At 57.7% G+C, this 23,201-nt stretch overlaps 3 protein-coding genes across 5 annotated transcripts; all 3 read right to left on the bottom strand.

Moving 5' to 3' along the window:
• Positions 1-391: 391 nt before the first annotated feature.
• On the bottom strand, positions 392-4,695 carry LOC128795130 (diacylglycerol O-acyltransferase 2-like). The gene is made up of 8 exons (XM_053955663.1): positions 4,418-4,695; positions 2,797-2,925; positions 2,617-2,724; positions 2,304-2,374; positions 2,021-2,225; positions 1,469-1,643; positions 1,180-1,382; positions 392-1,054 (listed from the first exon to the last, which is right to left on the bottom strand). The coding sequence occupies exons 1-8, from the start codon at positions 4,455-4,457 to the stop codon at positions 900-902; spliced, it is 1,086 nt and encodes a 361-aa protein (XP_053811638.1). The 5' UTR covers positions 4,458-4,695; the 3' UTR covers positions 392-899.
• A 1,045-nt stretch (positions 4,696-5,740) lies between these two features.
• Positions 5,741-10,734, bottom strand: IGBP1 (immunoglobulin binding protein 1). Of its 2 annotated transcripts, none has more exons than XM_053955664.1 (6): positions 10,445-10,734; positions 9,645-9,944; positions 8,290-8,485; positions 7,345-7,430; positions 6,599-6,702; positions 5,741-6,264 (listed from the first exon to the last, which is right to left on the bottom strand). In XM_053955664.1, the coding sequence occupies exons 1-6, from the start codon at positions 10,633-10,635 to the stop codon at positions 6,116-6,118; spliced, it is 1,026 nt and encodes a 341-aa protein (XP_053811639.1). In that variant the 5' UTR covers positions 10,636-10,734; the 3' UTR covers positions 5,741-6,115. The 2 variants fall into 2 exon arrangements, with proteins under 2 accessions (XP_053811639.1, XP_053811640.1); XM_053955665.1 differs by having other exon boundaries at positions 5,741-6,261.
• Positions 10,735-14,501: 3,767 nt separating this feature from the next.
• On the bottom strand, positions 14,502-20,587 carry LOC128795378 (protein Wnt-11b-2-like). Of its 2 annotated transcripts, none has more exons than XM_053956106.1 (5): positions 20,541-20,587; positions 17,946-18,166; positions 17,282-17,559; positions 16,275-16,567; positions 14,502-15,565 (listed from the first exon to the last, which is right to left on the bottom strand). In XM_053956106.1, the coding sequence occupies exons 1-5, from the start codon at positions 20,567-20,569 to the stop codon at positions 15,391-15,393; spliced, it is 996 nt and encodes a 331-aa protein (XP_053812081.1). In that variant the 5' UTR covers positions 20,570-20,587; the 3' UTR covers positions 14,502-15,390. The 2 variants fall into 2 exon arrangements, with proteins under 2 accessions (XP_053812081.1, XP_053812080.1); XM_053956105.1 differs by lacking the exon at positions 20,541-20,587 and adding an exon at positions 18,264-19,139.
• Between the last annotated feature and the right edge of the window lie 2,614 nt (positions 20,588-23,201).

The raw sequence follows: 23,201 nt of genomic DNA, 5'->3' as shown, positions 1-23,201 counted from the left end.
GTCACACACAGCCACACCCCACAAGAGCTGCCCAGGGAAAGGAGATGGCCCCAGGGATGGCCCATCCCAGCCTCACATCCCTGTCCCACCCAGAGAGACCCTCACTCACCACTGAGCCAAGAGCAGGGAGAGCAGGAGACATCCCTCCTGAGCCCAGTTAAACCAGTAAGAGCTGCCCCTCACTTCCCATTATATCCAACGTGGCTCAGGTGCACCTGGAGCTGCTTGGCTGCACCTGAGTGGTGCAAGGGCCCGGCCAAACACTGCTCCAGCTGGAGGTGGGACTGCTAGGGAGGGAACACACTGGGTGGCAAGGGCACCCAGGTGGGCAGTGCAGGGGTACTGCCACCGTGCTGCCAATCCCAACCTCTGGAACACACACGGACAGGCATTGGGAGGTTCAAAATCTGTATTGGGTATGGAGATGGCAGGAAAGGCTCATCTGGGGCCACATGGTCCTGGCTCAGGCCACATCCACCGGTCCCCAAGTCCAGGAGTGTCCCCCTTCCACCCCAGGGTGGGCTGTGCCCCAGGCTGGTCCCACTGGTCATCAGGATGCCACCCCAAAAACCCCATGTCAATCCCTCCTCCCACGACACCCCTCCCTCAGCTTGTGATGACCTGGTTAGCCCAGGGGGACCGTGCCCATTGCTGGCCCCAGCCCACACCAGCCCCTTGCAGGGAACAGCTGTGTCACCCACAGCCCCTCCAAACCCTTGCAAGGGGGAGCCTTTCCCAATCCTCCCCTCGCTTCCCCCTCTCCTCCCACCTCCCCCTCAGGTTGGAGGGCCAGAAGGCCAGAGTGGGGACTGTCCCCCACATGTCCCCAGTGCCAGGCTGGCTGAAATTCCCCCTGCAAGAGCCCTTAGGAGCCAGGACAGGGCCGGTGCTGGTGGCGCTCAGAGGATGTGCAGCTCGTCTGACTCGGACAGCCCGTACTTGGTCTTGTTCTCATTGAAGAGCTTGAGCAGGGCACAGATGTAGAGCTCGTGGTACCGGTCCACCAGCTCCCGGCTCGGGTTCTCCACCTTGGGCACCGCCACCGGCTCCCCCACTGCCGGCAGGGGACGGGGTCAGGCTGGCGGCCGCGCGCTCGGCTCGTTGGGGACACAACCCAGGAGGTGGCTGCCAGCACCACCCACTGCGGGGAGTCCCCTCACCCCCAGCCCCTGTGCTCACCCACGGTGGTGATGGGTCTGGCGTAGGGCAGGAAGCCGCGGGACCGGCAGGAGGTGAGGCCGCGGCCGTAGAAGAGGCAGGGGGCGAAGCCCATCATCTTCTGGAAGCGCCGCTGGATGCTCCTCATCCAGCTGCCCTCCTCAAAGACCACCTGGCGGAAGAGGTCGTTCTCCCCAAAGGAGAAGGAGGGGACGAGGAAGGCCCTGAGGAGGGGACACGGTGGGTGGTGACGGGGCGCTGGGCCGGGACCCGCGGGGGTGGCAGCGCTGGTGACCCAGCCGTGACCCACCCGTGCCGCAGGGCCATGCGGACGAAGCCCTTGCGGTTCTTGAGGATGAGCGTGGTGACGCCGGGCCGGCAGGACAGCGACTCGGCCGCGCCGCCGATGACGATGGCCACCGCATTGCCAGTGCCTTTCTGGGACAGCAGGTACCCGATGGCGCGGCGGGTCACCGGGAACAGCCCTGCGGCGGGACCAGAGCAAGGACAGTGCAAGGGCTCCCTCTGCTGCGGGCAGGGAGCGGGCAGGGGGTGGGAAAGGCGCGGGCAGGGAGCGGCGAGGGCAAGGGTGAGGGCAGCGAGGGCGGAGGGTACAGGCAGGGCGCAGACAAGGAGCGGGCGAGGCGGAGGAGCGGTCCGGACAGGGTGTCGGCAAGGTGTGGGCAGGGTGCGAGCAAGGTGAAGGTGCTGCTCAGGCAGGGTGTGGGCAAGCTGCGAGGTGAAGCTGTCGCTCAGGCACAACTCAAGCAGAGCAGCATCCCTGCCCTGCCTCTTCCTGGGAGCAGCATTCCTCCCGTGTTTCCCCCAGAGGGGGGAGCTGGGCAGGGCAGGCACCGCTCACCCCCACTCATCAGGTACTCCCGAAACACGGGCAGGCGGAAGTTTCCGGCCAGCGTGGTGAGGAAGGAGCGGATGCCCGGGAACAGCTCCTCGAAGCCCGTGGAGCCCGTGATGAAGTTGCAGAAGGCGCCGACGCAGAGGATGCCGTGGGGGTGCGAGCCGATGATGTAGTTGTGGCTGGGGGACAGGTCGTGGGTCTTCACCAGCTGCGAGACAAAGGAAGTCGCGGGAACGTGAAGGTGGCGCCTCGTTTTGGGTGGTCCCACCCCGTCCCAGCGCCGTACCTTCACCGGGAAATAATCCCGAAAGTACTTCCACACGGTCCATCGCCGCAGGCACGACAGCCTCCTGCCACCTGCAAAGCCTGGGAGATGATGCCCAGCCCAGCCCAGCCCAGCGGGCATCCGGATCCAAGGGAAACGCTCCCCGCGGACCCGCTGTATCCCTCTTCCCACCGTGGTGCTGATGATGGAGGAGTGGAGGGAAGGAGCAGGGGATATGTGGTGCTCCCCAGATTCTGGGAAGCACCCGGAGAAAGTGGGACCCCACTCCCATCCTGCTGCAAAGCTGGAGGAAGCGGGGACACGGCCACCACACCTTTCTCCGGCGTGTCCCAGTCGAAGATGATCCAGGCCAGGTAGAGCACGGGGATGAGCCAGAGGCTGGTGAACAGCAGGTAGATGAGGAGCAGGAGGCTGACGGTTCCTGCGGGAGCCGGGCAGGGGGTGAGCGGCTGTGTGGCCCCCCGGGATCCCCCGCAGCCCCCTACTCACTCACCCAGCAGCAGGAAGCTGAGCACCCACTGCAGCACGGCCAGCAGCTGGAGCGCAGAGCCGATGTCGCGCTGCGAGGGCCAGGGCACGGCCAGCAGCGTCCGCAGGGCAGTCTGGATGCTGGCGCGGCTGCCTGCGGAGAGGGGGACGCGGCCCCCGCCCAAAACAGCACGGCTCGCACGGGCGGGGCCACCGGACTGCCGGGGGACACCCAGGAGCGCCGGCGGGAGGTGGGATGGGAAGGAGGAGCAGCTAGGGGAGGAGGGATGGGATGTGGGGGGTGGAATGGAAGAGGCTCATCCCCAGGAAGCTCTGGACCATGCCAGGAGGTGGCCCTGGGCAATCAGGGCTGTCCCCAGAGCAGGGAGCGCCTGGGCACCCCCAGCCCAAAAGCTCCGTGCACCAGCGGGGCTGAGAGCAGCGGCACATCCTGCTCCATGCCCAGTTCCCAAGGGCCAGGACCATTCCCGTGCCCTCCTTGGCATGCTCAGGCTCACAGGGGAGTTGGGGATCTCTCAGCTGGCACAGCAGGGAGGCACCACCCCCAGCAAGTGCCAAGGCCAGCAGCAAGGCCAAGCCAGGGTGGCTGGAGGTGGCTGTCCCAGTCTGTCCCCACAGGGACACACTGCTGGCAGCGCAGCCACTCCACTCCCCCTGCCACTCCTTCCCTCCAGCCGATCTTGGTGAACCATTAACCTCCCCGGGCTGGGAGCCAGGATCCAAACTCCAATCCTGGCCCCATCCCTGCCTCATCCCTGCTCCCTAAAACGGGCCTGAGGCGCCGGGCCTGCCAGCACAGTGCTCCTGGCCAAAGGTCCCCACACTGAGACCACCCCAGAGAGCCACCCCAGCATCACAAAAGCCTTGTTTTCTTGGGAAAACAACCCCAAATCTGCATGTTGGCCAGAGAGACAATCAGGGGGACACAGGAGCAGCCCTGTGGCTTCCCAAGCCAGGGACCCCTGGGTCACAGGAGAACCACCAACCCCTGGTTCAGGAAGCTGGCAGAGCTTTAGTTCTTCCCAGCTCAATCCAAACCAGGAATGGGACAAGTGAAATAAATTAAATACTGGAGCCATCTCTGTCCCATGCGGGAATTTTCCAGTGGGAAATTTTTGTCCTTTTCTCCTATGCAGCACGCTGGGCTCCAGGTGATCCCTTCCACCCACCACACATCCCCAAAATCTCAGCCACCTGCAGAACCCAGTCCCTTCTTTTTCCCAGGGAAGACACAGAGCTCTTCCCAGCAAACTTGTGCCCACCAAAGTTGCTTTTTAACATCCTTTTCCTAGCTCCTATTCCAAAAACCCCATGAATGTCCACACCACAGACACAGAGAACCCCGCAGGGCTCTGCTGTCAGCCCCATCAACAGTGACAGGAGCCCCTGCAAACCCAACATTTGGAATTTGCAGAATCTTGTGTGTAACATTCCCAAACGTCATCCAGAATTTCATCCCCGTGGAGAAACTGTGCATTTTCCTGTGGAGTTATCCTCAAATTGCTCCCAAACACCCCGTTTCTCCTCAGCACTCCCAGGCAAGGAGACAACAGTGACAACCACCAGCTCCTTGCATTGCTGGAGAAGCAGAAACCATCCCAATTCCCATTCTGGGAATCTCTTACCACTGAGATTCTGGGAGCAGGCTGCTATGATGGTTTTCATGGTGGCAGGAGCTCTGTGGTGCCGTAGGTGAAAAGGTGAGTTTGGCAATCAGATGGCGCCGGGTTGTGTGTCCAGAGGCTTTAACCAGGTGACCAGAGGGACTCCGGCCCTGCTGAGGGGAGGGGACCTGCTCCAGCTGGGATTAGGAGCATGGAGAGGAACTGGTGGTTCCTGGAAGGGTCACACAGAGGGTGAGGCACTGTGGCTGTGCTGGGAGGTTGCTGTTCCTTGGAAAGTCCCGGCTGCCAGTGCTGGCAGGGGTTGAATTCCTCTGGGAATCCCATATCCCCCTGGGAATGGTACCGTCCATGCTGGGGGAATGTCACAAACACTGCCATGTGACAGCCCCAGAGCCACCCAAAAATATCATCCTGAAGCTCCACAGCCACCTGACCGTCCCTGCTGCCCCGGGATGGGCACTCTGCCTCCTGCCCAGAGAGCCTGGAGCACTGTCTGGAGAGGTTTGAGGGGAAAAATGACGAGAAAGGGAAATAGGAGCAGCAGGGAGTCAGCACTGAGATCTCCAACAGCCCATGGAACAGCGGGAATCCACAGGGAATAAATCCCTGAAGCTACTCCTCAGGATCCAGCTGTCCAGAGGTGCTCCTAGGAAGTGCTGGCTAACATCAGTGCAGGAGAAGGATAATAAAACACACCCACAGGATCATGGTGGGAAAGTAAGAAATGTTTCCTGGGAGATTTGGAACCCATAAACCTCTCCTGTGAATTGTAGAGACTCAATACCTGGGAGAAAGGACCGCAGTCCCTTCCAGTTCCGAGGACAAGGATTGCTGCATGGAAAACATGTCAACTCCAGCTGTGCCCAGATCCTGCTAACAGGAAGGAAAACCACCAAATTTCTACAGAATCCCACTGTCCCAGGGTAAGGAAGCACCATGGAAGTGACACTGCTCCAGGTGACACAAAGTGCCAGCCATCCTTTGCTTTTCCATCCCAGTATTTCACCAGGTTTGGAACAAGTCCATTCACAGCTACCAGCCCACACTGGGCACTTCCCAGAGCTTCCAGCTGTGATTCCTCACCTTCCTGCACACACCTGCTCTGTGCCAGCTCAGTCCTCCCTCATTCAGGAATGGTGCCAGAGGGATTCAGTTTTCCCCTTTTCAGGGATTGTCCTAGTGGATTTTAAAGCACACTGACTACTTTGTCTTGGAATATGGCACCATTTGTCCCAGTTCTGTCCCTTGTGGGCTCCATGAGAGCATCTGGGGCTCACCCCTGGGAAAGCTCCGGATGAAGAGCAAGATAATTTCACATCCAGAGCCAGACAGCACAAAGAGAGTTTATTTTGCTTAAAATAGAGAGGAAAAAAATAATAAATATATCCACCCACAATACAAAGAGCAGTTTCCAAATCCATAGAGCTCCCCTTGGAGGCTGCCTCCGCCTGGGAGGGCAGAGGGAGCCTGACCCTCATGGAGCTGCCCCTCAGAGCTCTGGGGCACCCCCCCAGCATGACCAGTGCCCCCAGTCTGACATGGAATGAGCACCAAAGCAACGGGTCACGTGTCCTCCTGCCATCCTGTGCCCTGTCCATCCAGGGAATTCCTGGATGCTCCACCTATGTACACTGTATTCCCTTCTCCCTCTCCAGGTTGTTCTCCCAGGATCTCCAGGCCCTGCTGGCAGCCAGAGCATCAGCCCATGTTGTGCCTGTTGCCGTAGCCCCGGGGGTGTGTGTCCTTCCAGTCGTCCCAGTCCCGAGCTTTCCGAAGAGCTTCCTCATCATCCTCCTCCTCCTCTGTCTCCTGCTGCTGCTTCTGCATCTCCTCATCATTTGCACCTGCTGGAGGGGAGGGACAGGGAGGAGATCCAGGTTCTCCAAGCCCTGCTGGGAGCTGGGCTTGCCAGATAGCAGGAGTGAGAACCTTGGGATGGGCTGGGTAGGAAGGGATCTTAGAGCCCATCCAGTGCCACCAGGAACACCTTCCACTATCCCAGGTTGTTCCAAGCCCTGTCCAACCTGGCCTTGGACAGGCCAAGCACAGTCTAACCCAGTTGTTTTCCTAATAAAGCTTGGATTCTTCCATAGTCAGAGGTTCCATACCCTGCACACATCCTTGTCCTCCCATCCCCTCAAGAGACTTCCCAAACCCCCCGTTCCCATCTCTGTTCCATACCTGGAACCCTCTGTGGGGTGGACACAATTCCCTGCTTCCGACGTTGCTCGTACCAGTCGTCCACAGTCATGGTGGGCAGCCCAGGATAGCCAGCTCCAAACACCCTGCAGTGGGACAAAACCAGCCAAAACCAGGCAGTGAAATCCCCTGGAACGAGCAGGAACACAGGCAAGAGGCACAGGGCTATTCCATGATCCAATCTGTGCTAAGGGTATAAGGATGTCACAAGGCAGGCTTGAGGGGTGACCCAATTGTGGCCTTCCCGTGCCTGAGGGAAAGATGGAGAGGGCCTGGAGTGGCAGGACACAGGGAATTGCTTCCCACTGCCAGAGGGCAGGGTTAGATGGGATATTGGGAAGGAATTCCTGGCTGTGAGGGTGGGGAGGCCCTGGCACAGGGTGCCCAGAGAAGCTGTGGCTGCCCCTGGATCCCTGGAAGTGTCCAAGGCCAGGTTGGACAGGGCTTGGAGCAACCTGGGATAGGGGAATGTGGCCCCAGGACGCCCCTGGGAACTGAAGCAGATACATGGAAAGCTCAGCATAAATCATGTCCCAGGCATGACAGGGAATCTGCATTCTCTCCCATTCTGTGCTTTAGGTGCCAAAATTCCTGCACAGATTTCAGGGTGCCACAAACCCAAGTGCAGACATGAAGGTACCACCTGAATTCCTGCATTTGACAGAGTTATTTTAGGCTTGACATGACAGCACTGCCCCAAAGTGTGGTCGGGTCATCCCAATCCATACCTGGCCTGAGCAGCATCCCGGGTGAGGATGAAGGGTTTCACCAGAGCTTTGGCTGGCCGGGAAGGGCCACGGGGACCTGCTGGAGCCTGGGGATGCAAACAACAGTCACCAGGGAATTGAGGGGATCAGAATTCCCCCTCTGCTTCCCATCCTGAAGTTATTAAAGGTCTTGTAGAGGAGAAACACTCAGCTGTCAGCTGTCAGAGCAACACCCCAGGATGGAGAATCCAGGCCTGAATTTGGTTTAAATCCGGAATTCCAACTGTGCCTGTACAGGAATCACCTCCTGTGCCTCTGTGCCACCTGCTGGGGTCAAAGCAGAGCTGCCAGGGCTGAACTCAGAGCAGAGCAGGAAATGTTTATTGTTGCAGTGGAAGATTCTGAGCACATCATTCCATGGCATCTCCAGGACATCTCAGAGGAGCTGAGTCCTGCAGTGCCAAAAAATCACCCCCCAAACCAGCCCTGCCAGGAGGCTGTGCCAGCACATCAGGAGCTGCTGTTCCCAGCAGACATCCCAGGTCACAGAAATCCTGGACACAACGTTCTGCACAGGGATTGCAGGTCTGTGGGGATGTCCTGTCATTCCAAATGGGCTGGTAACACCTGGACACGCTGCAGACCAGGAGTGGAGGCTTGACAGAAACCACAAGGGTCTTATTTTAACTTCCAAACCCAATTGTTCTTCAGAATTAGGGATCTGCAGAAAAGCCTTTGCACAGCCTAGCTCAGCTCTGATATTCCAAGCTGCAGCATTCCACAGGCTGGGATTGTGGGGAAAGTGTGGCAGCAGAGCCCAACCCAAAACTCAGAATTCAGAATGAAGGAAACCCCATCAGCTCATGCTGTGATCGAGCTCAATTCCAACTGGGAAATCACTGAATAAAACTCTGCCACTGAATTCCTCTGGGATTCCCACCCTGGATCCCAGGAGAGCTCCCTCACCAGCCTGGCTGCATCCCTGCTCTTCAGGATCACCAGCTCCTGGTCGATGCTCTCAATCTCCTCCAGGCTGGTGCTGATCCATTTCTGGATCTGGAGGATGTAAAATTCCCGGATCTGATCCTCATCCGCTGTCCCGCTCTCCACGGAGCTGCTCATGGAGGCCAATTTGTTCTCCAGCTCCTTCTTCTGTTTGTATCTGGTTCAAACACAGCAAAATCACATCATGGAATAATTTTTTTCTCCAGCCCAGCCCAACCCTGGGGTCTTTACCACCCTTTCTAAGAGGATCAACTACATTTCATGGAAGTTGTGCTGGTTCCTGTTGGAATTTCAGCCTCTCCTGTCTGTTAAAAGCAGCTGTAAAATCACATTTCATTCAGAGGGGGCTCAATAATTTTCTTCTTCTCCTAAACATTGAGGAATCCTTGGAAATGGAAGCTTTCCTGGTAAAATTAGTCAAGACTGGGAACATCAGTCTCCTGGAGAAAGCAGGACTGAGAAAATCAATGGAATGGCTGGTTTGGGTTGATTCCATGTCACACAAACAGAATAAAATGCTTTTCCAGCTCCTGCCTCAGGTGGTTTTGTGTGTGCAGGCATTTTTTAAATGTAATTTTGGCTTTTTGGACTTTTTGACCCACTCGGGAATTAGTTATTAAAGGGAAGAACTCCCTACCTAATAAACTTCCAGGGTAAATTTATTTTTTCAGGAATTAGCTATAAAAGGGGAAACTACCCATATAAAACACTTCCAAACTAAATCCTGTGTCCTCCTCCCCTCAGTTATTGTCACCTGAAGAATGAACAATAAGAGCCAAGAAACCTTTGGGAGCTGAGAGGACAAGAAGCATAAAAGAGTAATTCTAAAAAATAAACCCTTCCCATTTAGAACATAAACCATATTTTTCTATGCTTTTCTACAATTTAAGCAAGTCCAGCCCAGTTTGGACCTTCCAGTGCTGCCACAATGAGCAAATCAATGGCCAAAATCCCAACCAAAGCACCAAAGGCACCAACCACCTTTTTTTCAAACTCTAATGAACCCACTGGTAGGAAATTTCCAGTTTGGAAGTCTTTGTGCTGCCAGCAGTGATTAAAGAACTAATTGTAAGATTAATTATGAAAGATTAAAGAGCGAATTTTAAGGTTTTGAGTGGTTTTTCCTCTGAGACCAGAAACTGGAGTCACAAATGCCCCTCCCATTAAACAGTGAGCTGCATCTCTTAAAATGAGCATTTTAGGATCAAATTATTCCAGCGCCCAGGGAAGCTCTTCCCTGTCCAACTCTGCACTGCCTCAGGCTCCTGCTCTTCCCAGAGTGATTCCCAAAGCCCTGCCCGCTGCACGGAGCCCACCTCTCAATTTTGGCCGTCCTGCTCATGGCCATGGCCACCAGGTTGGGCTGGCCGGGGTCCCGGGGGCCCACGGGGCTCCCGTTTTCCTCCTCGCCGGAGGTGCCGGGGGGCAGCTGGAAAGAGCCCAGCCCGTAGTTCCTGCAGAGCTTCAGGAAGCGCAGGAAGTGCTCCCGGGCATTCTCCAGGTGCTCCCTTCTCCTGCTCAAGTCCACCTGCTTCAGCGTCAGGGCTCCCAGCAGCGCCGGCAGCAGCATGAATTTCAGATCGGCTGAGGCGATCTCCTCCAGCTCCTCGTTCTCGCTGCGAGGGAGAGAGGAGGGCGTCCCGAAAGGAATGGAGATGGGAAAGGGGCTGGAGTCATCCTGGGAGGGGCGGCTGAGGGAGCTGGGGGGGCTCAGCCTGGAGAAAAGGAGGCTCGGGGGGGGAATCTTGTGGCTCTGCACAGCTCCTGACAGGATGGGACAGCCGGGGAGGCTCTGCTCCCAGGGAACAGGGACAGGAGGAGAGGAAAAGGCCTCAAGTTGTGCCAGGGGAAGCTCAGGTTGGAGATCAGCAGGAATTTCTCCACGGGAAGGGCGGCCAGGCCTTGGAAGGGGCTGCCCAGGGAGGTTTGGAGTCCCCATCCCTGGGGGTGTCCAAGGAACGCCCAGACGTGCCACTCAGAGCTCTGGGGATCGGTCACAGGTTGGACTCGATGGTCTCGGAGATCTTGTCCAAGCTCAGTGACTCTGGGATTCTGCCCCGCTCCCGCCCCGCCCGGGGACCCTCCCTGTCCCCTCAGACGCGTCCCCTGAGCTCACCTGAACAGCTCCAGCTGCGTCACCATGGCCGCCGCCCGCTGCAGCGCGTCCAGCCCCTGCCGCACCTTGTCCTGGACGACCGGGGCTCCCGAGGAGGGCTCGGTGCTGGCCTCCAGCTCGTCCCAGAGCCGCCGTCCCAACGCCAGCAGCTCCGCCAGCCGGGGGCCGCCGGCGCCCGCCTCCGCCATCATGGGCCGGGAACGGCGCCGCCGCCACCACTTCCGGCGCGGCCCGGCGCCTCCGTACCCGCCCCGGCCGCCATCTTGGGGAGGTCACTGCCATAGGCACCACGCGGGGCGACACCTTGGGGAGGTCACGGCTACAGCGGCCGCCATCTTGGGGAGGGTCCGGCCGCGGCGCGGGGGCCGCCATGCTGCTGAGGGCAGGCTGAGGGGCAGCGGGCCCGCTGGGCGCCGTGCGGGCCCCGCGCTCGCCCCGCGGCCCTGGAGCTCCCGGAACCCCCGCGGCGGGCGGGCACCGCGGGCAGGAGCGGCTCGGCGCGGCCGGGGGCGCTCAGAGGCCTCCAGTGCCCGCACACTTTTTCCCTGCCAGGTCCTGCCTGGCGCACCGGCCGGCGCGGGTCCTGGCAGGGAGCGCGGGGATGGAGTCTGGGAAACTGGAGAAAATAATGTGGATTATTAGATAAATTGGCAGAAAACGTCCCTTTTCTATAAAAGGAGGACACAGTGGAGATCCTCGACAGTGCAGTATGGATGTCAATTTATTTGTTTAAGCACAGCACCTTCCTATTCTCTATAAGTGGGACATGCGACTTTTATTCTTTCTTTTTTTTTTTTCTTTCTTTTTTTTTTTTTTTCCTTCGTTTATTTCACTCCTAAAATCTCTAAAATTCAACCAGGTATCAGGTAGGTTAGGGTTAAACCTGTGCTCTTAGGAGCAGGTTATTTCCTTTAGAAATCCAGGTGATTGACCTGGCTGTGAGCAAAGTATGGATGTAGCAACCACTACTACTGCTCCTTACGCCTGAGTAATTCTAGCTCAGCCTCTGAGGATGACTCAGTTTACGATTTACTCTGTTTGTTTTCTTCATGCCTGTGTCTGACTGTGCAGTGAATTATTACTCACAGAGCCCAGGAGTGCAGTGGGTCCTCCAAACCTGTCTGGCCCCATTTTGCTGATGGGAGGATCTCCTGGATATTCCCGGCGGGACGGCAGCCCTGGGGTGGTTCACGGCCACGTCAGTGTCTGCTCTGCAGAGGAGAGAGTCCCCAGGCTCCCTTCCTGCTGGAATGGCTGCCCAGCCTGGGAGAAATCCGATCCTTCCCTGTGGGCAGACCCTGGAATGGATTTCCCAGAGAAGCTGTGGCTGCCTCATCCCTGGAAGTGTCCAAGTCCAGGTTGGATGGGGCTTGGAGCAACCTGGGATAGGGAAGGGTGGAACAAAATGGGCTTTAAGGTCCTGTCTACCAAACCATGCAGGAATTCCATGATTCCAAGGGATGGAGAGCTGCTTCCCCTCCAAACCCCCCCCACAGCCCCTGCCAGAACTGACCTTCCAGAACTGACCTACACCCAAAACTCCTCTGGTTCCCCCTCAGATCTTATGGCTCTTACTCACCCCTGTTTGTCCCTGTCCCTCAGCTGAAGATCCCCACACGGGCAATCCCTGTTTTGGTTTGTCATCCTTAGAGCACCACGCCACTGCTGAACACCCCGGGAATAAAGGAGAACAGAGAGGGAAGGGTTTTTCCTTAAATACAGGCGTTTACTCATGTGTGTGTCTTGTGGTGTGATGGTGCACGGACCAACCATCCCAAAGGTCACAGCAACATCCCCCAAATATTCCCAGCAGTGCGGGCTGGACAGGGCTGGGAGCACCCTGGGGTAGGAGAAGGGTCCCTGCTCATGCCAGGAGGTGGAACTGGGTGAGCTTTAAGGTCCCTTCAACCCAAACCATTCCAGGATTCCCTGATTCTGTGAGATGTCAACCCACAGCTGAGCCCAGCCTGGGCTTTCTCCTCCTCCTGCCTCAGCTCTGGGAGCAGCACAAGGAAAAGCAAGTGCAGGTCCCCATCCGCATTCCCGTGGGAGCAGCACTCCAGGGCTCTGCAGAAGAAATGGCCCAACATATCCTTGAACTTTTGGAGTCATCCTTCCCCCAAAATACTTAATTACAACGATTTGTTGCTCCTATTATCCTCCTGGAACGAGTTATGCAGCATCCCTCAGTGAATAAGGAAATAAAAGGAAAAATAAATAAAACAGCGTTTTAACAGCAAAATCAAAAGAACCCACGAAAATCACTCGCCTTCCTCACGACTTTATTGTTTGCACAAGTTTGACCAGCAACAAATAACCACGTTCACACCAGCGTTACTCCCTTAAAACCCCCGGGGGCAAACACAGGGATCATTTCCACTGCACTCATCCTCTGGCTCCCGGTTCCTGGGGGATGCTCCCAGCCCTGCACATCTCACATCCCTGCTAATTCCAGCTGTGGGCCCGGATTCCAGCAGCTCCCACCGAGAGCGTTGTCACAGAGCTGTCACCCCCTGCCAGCCTGACCCTTTGCACTCTCCAGCTAATTCCGGCGCCTTCCCATTTCCCGCAGGATTCCGGCAGCGCAGTGACCCCTCCAGTCTTTTCCCAGCTCTTCCCTGTCGGGCTTGGAGTCAAGGAGGGAGAGGAGGAGTGGATTCTGCATATTCAGCACTTGACCCTGCCTTTTCCCAGGCAGAAATTCCAACGGGACCTCTCTAGGATGGATCCCGACAGCTCCCCTGGGCATTCCTTGCTATTGTGGCTCCTCTCCTCTCCCCCAGGCGATGCGTGTTTGTAGTTACCAAATGCAAATCACACTTCCCACCCTCCTGGCTGGAGTTCTCACTCCACAAGATCCTTCCCGGTGTTTTTTTTTTTTTTTTTCCCCTCCCACCAGCCCGTTTTGCAATGCTCGGCGGAGTTCGCAGCCCCTCCCGTTGTCACCTGCCTGTGATGTGGGATGCGCTGGGAGGTGGATGGAGGGAAGGCATTGAATCGATCCCGATTTAGTACCTGCAGCCCCCAGGATGCAGGAACTGCGGCTGCTGTGCAGCCTGGCAGCTGAAACTCCTTTTCCTGGGGAATGCGGGGCACTGACCCCTAATTGCATTCTAAAAGGAAAACTCGGGGTAGCTTTTGGCCTTGGGCAGCTGCGGTTTTCCCGGCGCTCTCGGAAGGGAGATGGCAGCAGGCAGAGCCAGTCAATGGCACATCAACAACTGATAACGAGCCCGAGCTCGGGCTCCACTTCCAGCCCCTGCTCGAGCCACCTCCGATTCCTTCCCTGCTCACACAGAAACCTGGAGCACATTAAGGGGAGGGGATGTTTTACAAGAAAAGCTCATGCATTGATTCCGTGACCCAGCAGAGACCATTAAAAATGATGGAATGGATATGGAAATGAGTAATCGTCCAGCTGGGCTCGGGCTGAGCGCGGCCAACTCCAGTCAATGGGAACCAAAAATAAAGCGGAGCTGCTGGAGCCTCCAGGTAATGCTGGGAGCTGCAGGAATCCACCCGAGGATTCCCATCCCATTTACCTGTCCTCCTGGTGCTGTGGAGTCCCTCCAGCACCTGTTTGGACTCATCCTTTCTGTCCAAAGGCTGCACCAGCAGGAATCTCCTCCCATCCAAGCGCTTGGCCAGATTCCGTGCTAAGGGAAATGTGGGAGCCCCCATTCCTGGCTCCCAACCCCTTGCTGTTCACACACACCCTTGGCTCATCCAGCCCACATTCCCAAGGATCAGAAAATAACCCTGGACTGCCACAGCTTCCAGCACCAGCCCTGAATCCCAGGCAGACAGTTCCCAGGCAGGCAGAGACCTGAGGAAGCAGGGGATAAAACAGGAGCAGGGAAGGCAGGAATCTGTAATTAAAGGCAAATCTGGGCCAGTGAGAAGCAAGAAAGACTTGAAAGTGAGCTGGTCCTCAGATATGTGAAAGGAAAACTATGGACATGGGGCTTTACGGACACAAGGCTCTCCTTACAGCCTCTTTCTCCAGGACCAGCTTGGAAGGACATGGAGGAAAGATTGTCCTAGAAAACAAGGCACAGAGAGTTACAACATTTATTTAGAAATACATACCAGAATCCTACTTACAGGAAGTACAGAAAATAAAGGTTATTTCTTGCTTCCCCAAGACCCTGGAATTGTGTCCCTCTCCAGGCCAGAATTCCAACACACCTGGTCCCAAAGGGTGGAAGGAATGGGCTGAAGAGCTCAGTGTGCCAGAAGGAGGGGCAGGAAGGACAAGCCATGAGAATTTCACGTATTGAGTGTGCTCCCACCTCTGATATGGGACAGCAGCTACAGTGATGTCATGGCTGGGTTGTTAACACACAGTCAGGGGTGGGTTTGCCAGGCTGCCCAGTTTTGGAAGCCCTCAGGAGCTCTCCTGTCCCTGATGTCTCTGCCATCAACAAGAGCAGCACCATCTCCATGCATCCACTGGGATGCCACAAAGGACCCTGGAGCAGTGTTTTCCCCTGCCCACAGCAGAATCCTGTTCGCAAAGGAGCTGCCCATGGCCCCCTCACCCAAAGCAGCAACGTTCCATCCCTGCAGCCTTCTCCCAGTGGATAACTCTCCCCCCTTCCATCTATCACTCCTGGCTTTCAGGCTGCTGTCAGGATCCTCCTGCAAAGGGACAATGGCAGCCCAGGGTCCCCGTTCCCCTGGAGAAAGGGGCCTGTGGGATGATCAATGGCTTTTCCCAGCTGGAGACAAAGGGCTGGCCACTGACCAGCTGCAGGAGGGCAGCTCTTTGTCCTGCCCTGAAGTCTGGGTTGGAAGGGACCGAAGGCTTCCCAAAATCTCTCAGTCTGAGGCTTTCCATGAGAGACCAGGCTTCCTGCACAGCCTCCTCCCCTCTGGGGGCATCCCTTGGGATGGGCTCCTGGTGTCCAGCCGTGCCTGGTGGGTGCCAACGGGTGTTCTCCTCCTCATTTGCAGACGTGTCTCTCCAGGCTGCGCCGGCAGCGCCTGCACACCACGGAGCAGCACCAGCGGTACCGGCAGTGGCAGCGCTCCTGCACCTCCTCCGTGTAGGTGTTGTAGCCACGGCCACAGCACAGCAGGTCACAGCTGTCACTGCCCACCGAGCTCCTGTTGCACGGCCTGCGGAGAGATGTGGGACCTGGGGACCTGCCCCCCCCTGGCCTCCCCCAGAGTTGGTGTGCTCAGAGCAGGAGGCAGCAGGATCATGGAATCGTGGTTTGGAAGGGAGTGTAAAGATCACCCTGTGCCACCCCTGCCGTGGGCAGCCACACCTTCCACCAGCCCAGGTTGCTCCAAGCCCTGTCCAACCTGGCCTTGGACACTCCCAGGGATCCAGGGGCAGCCACAGCTTCTCTGGGCAATCTGTGCCAGGGCCTCACCACCCTCACAGCCAGGAATTCCTTCCCAATATCCCAACTAACCCTGTCAATGGAAAGCCATTCCTCCCTTGTGCTGTCCCTCCATCCCTTGTCCCAAGTCCCTCTCCAGCTCTCCTGGAGCCCCTTTAGGCTCTGGAAGAGGCTCCAGGGTCTCCCTGGAGCCTTCTCTTCTCCAGGTGAGCACCCCCAACTCTCCCAGCCTGGCTCCAGAGCAGAGAGGCTCCAGCCCTCAGAGCATCTCCATGGGCACACATGGACTTGTTGATCAAGTCCCTGCCCGTCTTGTGCTGGGGTCCCCAGGCCTGGACACAGCAGTGCAGGAGGGGTCTCACGAGACAGGGATTCAGGGATCTGCTGCAAGCTCACCCCAGCCCATCCCCATCAGCTTCCCAGGACACTCAAACCCAGTGGAACAGGCACTCTGAAATCAGAGGCTGAGATCTTCCTACCTGTCCTGTGTCCCCAGAGAACCCAGCTGAGGGTTTGGGGTGCAGTAGTCAGGAGAGTTGATGAGATAAACCAGATCCATCTCTGTCACTGGCCTGGCATCCCCTTCCTTGGGGATCAGCTGCTTCCTGGGCCCCACGAGCCGATGGGTCACCTTGAGGGCTGCCAGGTACCTGGATTTGAGGTCAGAGGCAATTTCACCCAGGTCTGGCAGGCCTTTCCAGCAGGTTTTCACTGAGCAGGAGCCTGAAACCCCGTGGCATTTACACCTGGTATCCAGGGAGTCACTGAGCACCTGCAGGGAAACAGGTGAGTTTGCTCCCTCCTGGTACTGCCCCAGGGATGGACTCCCATGGGCAGTCCCATGGGAGTTTCAAGGCATGAAAGAGCTCAGAGCTGAATATAATGGGGCAATCAGGGACCCAGGTCTGCTTCAATCCCTTCTGATAAGAACCTGATCCTTGGGGAACTTCCCAGGGGAGCTGGCATCGGGGCTGGAGGCTTCCCAAGCCTCACCTGGGGAACAGGAATAGATGGAAGCACAAAGACCAGATGGGTTGGGAAGCCCAGCTGGAGCGGGGCAGGACGAGCTCTGTTCCAGGGAGAAGGGTGGAAAGAAGCACTGGGAGTGCTGGTGTGAAATATCAGCTAACTGGGAATACTGGTGTGAGGTGTCAGATGTGCTGGCTGTGGAAAGGGTATGGGATGTCTGGGCGTGGGCAGCAGTGTGGGTGGGGGGGTGTCTGCTACCACACTTTTTAACCATTTTGCTGCCTCCTGATATTCAGAACATTCCAAAAACCTGGCTGGCATCTGCTGCCTTACATGAGGGACCCCTGCCCCTGCTGTGAGGGGTGCTGGGCTCGACCCACTGTGTCACCCCTGGGAGGAGGTTCAGCCCCACTGTCTCAGTCCCAGGGGGCTCATACACCCCATCCCAGAGCGCAGCAGCCCTGGTGGGCTCCGTACTCCCTATCCCAACCTGCAGACCCGGGGGTCCCGTACCCACCGCCCGTCCCACGGCTCCGTTGTGCCGGTTCACGGCCCTGAGCCCGGGCGTGCCCCCGGTGCCGGCTCTGGCCGAGCCGTCGGTGAAGGCGGCTCCGAGCTGGAGGCCGTGGCTCAGGTTGTCGCCGCAGCCGCCCCAGCGGGAGCCGGGCGCGGGGGGCTCGGAGGGGCCGGGGCCGCAGGAGCACAGCGGGAGCTCTCCGGAGGCGCAGGAGCGGGCGATGCCCTGGGCCACGGCCGCCGCTGCCAGGGCGTGCACGAAGGCGGCTTCCCGTGTTCCTGCGGAGAAAACAGGGATATTTCCTTCCTCCCTGCCCAGCCGGACTCTCCTCTCACACATCTCTCCGTGCAAGGAGTTTCTTTATTTCGCCTTGCAGCAGGATAAAGCCAAGGCCTCTCAATTTTTGTGTTTTAACCCGTGGCCCCTTCATTACACTGCCTGGATCCCCACCTCTTCCCCCGCTTTTTTGGGAGCCTCTGGCAGCCGTTTGAAATGGAAGTTACCGTCTGTCACCTCCTCCAGACGGAACTTGCACGGGATTAACACCACGTAAAGGCAGGATATTTACCCCAAACCAGAAACGCAAGGCGGAACGCGCTGCCAGCCCTGGGACACTCCTGGGGCAGGGCGGGAGCAGCGACTGGGCGGGAGGAGCACCCCTTACCTGTGAGCAGGTCGGGGCCGAAGCTGGGGGCGCGCTGGATGGAGGAGCAGTTCCACCTCATGTCCGCGAAGCTCTGCTGGCACAGCGCCTGCGTCCGGCGGGCAGCCCGCACGATGCTGGGCATCACCTCCAGGTGCCGGCGGCACAGCTGCAGCTGCTCCGGCACCAGCAGCCGGCAGTGCTGGCTCTCGTTCCAGGCCACCCCGCTGCCCGCCAGCCCGCTGTGGGGAGAGGTGTGGGGAGGGGGGGTCACTGGGGGGGCCACAGCGCCCCGAGGGACCGCCAAGAGGGGCTCTGGAAGGAGAGATCCCAACTCACAGCCACTGGATGGCTGCGGAGAGCCCCAGCTGGCACAGCAGCGCGGTGGCAGCGGCGGCGGGGCGGCCCATGGCCGGGAGTGGGGCTGGGATGGGGACTGGGAGCTGGGATGGGGCTGGGACAGGGACTGGGAGCAGGGCTGGGGCCGCTCGGCCCCACCACCCCTTTTATAGCAGCGGGTCCTGCCCCCCGGGGAGGGGAACAAAGGCGGTTTCGGTGCCATTCACAGGGTTAGGGACAAGGAGGGGCTGGAGGGAGCGCCAGCTGTCATCAGCAGTGACCGTCCCCAAACAGCACCTGGGAGGGGGTTGAGGGATGAGCCGCTGCAGGATGTTCCCCCAGCACTGCCAAGGCCACCTCTGACCATGTCCCCAAAGTGCCACATCCACATGGATTTTAAATCACTGCAGGGGTTTGACTCCACCACTGCCCTGGGCGCCCTTTCCGTGAGAAATTTTCCCTAGTATCCAACTAAGCCTCCCCTGGCACAGCTGGAAGCTGTGTCCTCCTGTCCTGTCCCTTGTCCCTTGGGAACAGAGCCTGACCCCCCTGGCTGCACCCTCCTTTAGGGTCAGCACAAGCTCATCGTTTCTATTTCTTTCTGTGCCGTGGCAGGGCACCAGGGCTGGCTCGTGCCTGTCACAAGGTGCATTTCTCGGGATCTCTCTCTCCTACAAGTACAAAACCAAAAGTGCTGCTTGGAGCCCCTGAGGAACCAGGTAGGCCGGGATTTTCCCACAGTGGGAGGTGACATTTGACACAAGCCCAGCTGACCCTAGGATTTGGAAAGGGTGACAGGTTGAAACCCACTTTTTAGGCTTTCACTTTCTCCCTGGTGGTGCTACTTCCTCTCTTTCTGGAAGGTGCTTTTCCTTGACAGAACCAAACTAGGGGTTGGTTGTCATCCCCCTCCACCGTGACCTCTCACCTTGACAGGACATGCCTGGATGGGTGATTATTGTCCCCTTGTGACCTTCCTTTGACTTGGGATCAGTGCACTGAAACCAGGTCACACGGCTTGAGTCATTGTCCTTCCCAAACTATTCCCTTGGGATGCAAAGGCCAGGCCCATTGTGCTGGAGCAATGGCCCTTGAGGAGGGGTCCTAGGTCACTCCCAAATCCCCCACCAAGTTACAAGGGGAATGGTTAAAGGGCAGAGAGAAAGGGAGGAACACAGGGATGACCCCTCAACACCAAACCCGATGTTTTGGATTCTGTCCCTTGTGGCTTCCAGCTCAACTCCTCCTCAGGGTGTGGATGGTGTCTTGTTTTGGGACCTGGAGGATCTCCAGGGGATTGTCAGGACAGCACTGGGGTTGGATGGCAGCTGGGAAGGTACCCGAGTTCCCAGGGGATTCTGAAGCTGTTAGAATGGTCAGGAAAAGCTGCTGGGGAGCAGGAATGCAGAGAGGAACCACTCCAGGATGGGCTGGCAGGAGGGAATTCCCTTCACAGGTGATGGGAGCTGTGACCAGCACCAGGACAGGGGGGCTGAGTCCCACCTCATCCCTTCCTTTGGGACAGGAGTTCACCCTGGGAACTGGACAATGGAAGCAGTGCCAGCACAGGGAACTGTGCACCGATATCACAGGCTGCCACCTCCCACCAGAGGTATTTTTACCAATCCCTCTTCACAGGAAAGTTTAGCAATGACTGAGTAGTAGGAAAAACACAAACCCTTCCTTTTAAAGCAAAGCCAGCCCTCCTTTGAACGTCAATTCCTCTTTTTAGCTCAGTCCTTGGAACAAGCAGAGGGTGAGTGCTAAAAATACCCCTTCCTTCCCCTTCCAAGCTGGGCTGGCAGGGGGCAGGAGGGGATTCCCAGCCCAGGAGAGGCTTCCTTTCCCCAGCTGGGGCTTCACTGCTGGGAGGAGACCAAAGGAGCTGGGAGAACACTGGGAAAGGTCCCGTCCCTCTGCCTGGTGTTGGCCACCCTGGGGACACGGGGAGGGGACAGCTCCAGGAGGGGCTAAAGAGGCAGAGCTGGTGCTGGGTCAGAGCTCCTGGGATGAGGCTTTAGTGGAGGAAGAGCAAAGAGCTGTCCTGGAGGGCCAAAGGTTGGTGTCCCTCACTGCTGGGACCCAGGGGCCAAAGCAAACAGCCGTGAGCGGATTGTGACCCCTGTGAGCACGCGGGGTCCCCATGCGCTGTCCCAGCTCCCAGTGTCCCTGACTCCAGGTTCAGCAGGGGCAGATCCAGGGACCTTCCAGGGGTTTCCCTGCCATCACAGCGTCCCCTCAGGCCCCGGTGACCTCGGTTCCCCACCCCAGCCTCACCTACCGACCGCCCCCGTGAGGAGCCACATCCCTTTGCGTGGGGGCTGTGCCGGTGCGGTGACAGTGACGCAGGGGGTGGTGGCACGTGGTCATGTGGCACTGACGTTCCATGAGATCCCTGCTGCTGGTGGGCGCTGGCAGCATCCTGTCCCCTCTGGAGGCTTGGGGACAGTGGGACGGTCACCCTGGGTGGCAGGAGCCCTTCCTGCCACGGAGCTCAGCTTTCCTTCAGGGAAACCATCCCCCTCCTCTGTCCAGAGAACAGGCTGGGGGTGGCAGGGACCTGATCCTGCAGAGCCACCTCCCAGTGTCACCTGTCCCCACAGCGTCCCAAATCTGGGAGCAGGGACAGCGGGTCTGCATGAGGGCACGACACGGGGTGACACTTCCCTGTGACACTGCCTGTGCCCTCGGCAGTGTCCCCGTGTGGGCAGCCCAGGCACAGCTGGGAGGGAGGATCCAGCTGCAGAACATGTGGCACATCTGTCCCCCCCTTCCCCAGCCCGGGGAGGTGACACTGCAGAGGCAGGAGGAACCCAAGGGGACACGTTCCACATCTGCCACACCCCGAGGCACCTCGGGATGGAGGTCCCAGCCCAGCCAGAGCCCCTGGAGAGGAGGAAAAGTGTCATGAACGACACGCCCGGCCCCCCCCGGGCTGGGAAGAGCTGCCCGGGGAGCCGTGCCAGTCATGGAGCTGTGGCAGGGAGGGATAATGGGAAGCAGCCCTACGGATGGGAGGGACACAGGGCGGTGTCCTGGAGGTGCCACCAGCCTCTTGTCCCATCCCAGAGCCACAGAGAAAGCGCCACATTCACCAAGAGCACATCCCAGGCAGGCAGAACATGGCACGAGGATGGGCCTGGATGAGATCAAAAGGATTTGGGAATGGGAGCTGCAGCAATATCAAGGAAAAATAAAAGAAACGGTACCTCCAGCAGCCCTCTGGAAGGGGATGTACCTTCAGCTGGGTGAAAGGACTCCTTATCGTCCTTATCTTATCAGGACTGGGGAGATTTAGGTTAATTTGGGCTCTGTCTGAACACAGAGGAGGAGAATTGCTCTCCTCCTCTCCTCGCTCTGCCCAGCTGGGTGGCCTGAGGAGGGAGATCTGCCAGGCACTTCCCAGGATATCCTTAGCTCCTGCAGCAGATGAAGCTCTGGATCATGAAAAAAAAGACAAAAAAGAAAAAAAGAAAAAAAGAGGGAAAAGGGAAAAAAAGAAGAAAAAGGGGAAAAGCAAAACTGCTGTAATTGAAGTGAGTTGAAAGAAGGTAATTTCCGCCTGGGTTAGTGAAACAGCTCGGTGGAAATTTTTGATAAAAATCTATTCTTCTTTGAAAATGCAGATCCAGGGAAATGTGGAGGCTTTCCACTGGAAAGAATGAGTTTTGCTGGATTTCTCAACCAGTTCTCTAGAAAATTTGTCAATGGTCACAACATTTTAATCACTGCTGCTTTTTTTGTCAGACCAAAATTTACACTCCTGCCGCCTTGCAGCCTGACACGAAAATGCAACATTTTTGGCATCGCCGTTTTATTTGTTCAAAATTTAATATTCTACAGATCTTTTGCCCTCCTTCTGGATCAAGAAAACACTGGAAATGCCAAGACATGCCTGGGATAGGGAAACAATTTCCTCTAAGGCACGGGAAGCTCCGGATGAGGAGCAGCGCAGAACTCAGCACAGACCCCGGGTTTCTCTTGGCCTCGTGCTGTTTCTGGGGACACAAACGTGGTTTGGTGCCACCTCCTTGTCCCCTGGGCTAGCTCACGTCCTGCTCCTGGCCAAGCTGTTCCTGGGGCTGGAAGAAGGGGACATTGCCCTCAGATTCAATTCTTGGCAAATCCACGAGAGCACAACCTGGAATCCCGTTTTCCTTTGAGGCAGGAAAGCACACAGACATCAATAACGGTGATAACCCAACACCACTGCCCTGGCTCGTTTTCCACTTCCCTCCTCAGCCTGGGAAGTTCTCCCTCTTCCCCCCTCACCCTGGGCTTTACAGAATCCTTAGGGTTGGAAAAATCCTCTGAGATCAAGTCCAGTTATTTGGGAGCTTTTTCCGTGGGGTAAAACCAGCCCCAGGATTCTCCCCCCGCTATTTTTAGTGCATTTTTCAGCAGATGCTTCAATCCCCAGAGAAACTTCAGCATCCGCAGCTGCTGTCCCCAAGTGCCACTGCCCTGAAGGGGTCAACCCCCGCCAGCTGCTGCTCCGCGGGGACACGACACTGGATAAACACGGCTGGGGACACTCAGGATGCCCGAGGCAGCGCCTGGCACCGAGTGCCGGCAGCACATGGTGTCCCTGAGCACCCGGTGGTACGTGGTGTCCCCGCCCGCCCCCAGCTCCGAGCTAAGCCTGGAAGATGCTGGTGGGAGCGGCAGCACAAAGCCAGGACATCTCCTGGTGATACGAGCGGGAAGCACAGCGAGGGAAGGGGTTAAACGAGGAGCAGAGGCCACAAAAATGCACCAGAAACACCCAGCGAAGGCACCTGGGGCCCTGAAGTGTCCCCGCAATGTCACCGAGCGCTGGGGCAGGAGGCTGGCCCGGCACTGGGATGTGCTGAGCTCACCCTCCTGCTGTCCCAGCACTTGGTGAGCGCTGGAAAAGCAAATCCTGCCCCAGGCACAGTCTGAACTCACCTGGGGACA

This window comes from Vidua chalybeata, chromosome 14 (assembly GCF_026979565.1).
Source record: "Vidua chalybeata isolate OUT-0048 chromosome 14, bVidCha1 merged haplotype, whole genome shotgun sequence".
NCBI classification, from domain to species: Eukaryota; Metazoa; Chordata; class Aves; order Passeriformes; family Viduidae; genus Vidua; species Vidua chalybeata.
The sequence above is the reverse complement of the archived record's forward strand: the minus strand, read 5'-3'. Positions and strand labels throughout refer to the sequence as shown.

Coding starts and splice junctions, on each gene's coding strand:
- LOC128795130 (XM_053955663.1), bottom strand. CDS start 4,457: ATGAAAACCATCATAGCAGCCTGCTCCCAGAATCTCAGTG. Junction 1,644..2,020: donor GGAGTACCTGATGAGTGGGG/GTGAGCGGTGCC, acceptor GTCCCGCCGCAG/GGCTGTTCCCGGTGACCCGC. Junction 1,055..1,179: donor CAGACCCATCACCACCGTGG/GTGAGCACAGGG, acceptor CCCTGCCGGCAG/TGGGGGAGCCGGTGGCGGTG.
- IGBP1 (XM_053955664.1), bottom strand. CDS start 10,635: ATGATGGCGGAGGCGGGCGCCGGCGGCCCCCGGCTGGCGGAGCTGCTG. Junction 7,431..8,289: donor GCAGGGATGCAGCCAGGCTG/GTGAGGGAGCTC, acceptor TTGCATCCCCAG/GCTCCAGCAGGTCCCCGTGG. Junction 6,703..7,344: donor CGGGATGCTGCTCAGGCCAG/GTATGGATTGGG, acceptor GTCCCACTGCAG/GGTGTTTGGAGCTGGCTATC.
- LOC128795378 (XM_053956105.1), bottom strand. CDS start 18,334: ATGGGCCGCCCCGCCGCCGCTGCCACCGCGCTGCTGTGCCAGCTGGGG. Junction 18,167..18,263: donor TCCGCAGCCATCCAGTGGCT/GTGAGTTGGGAT, acceptor CTCTCCCCACAG/CGGGCTGGCGGGCAGCGGGG. Junction 17,560..17,945: donor CGGCCCCGACCTGCTCACAG/GTAAGGGGTGCT, acceptor TTTTCTCCGCAG/GAACACGGGAAGCCGCCTTC.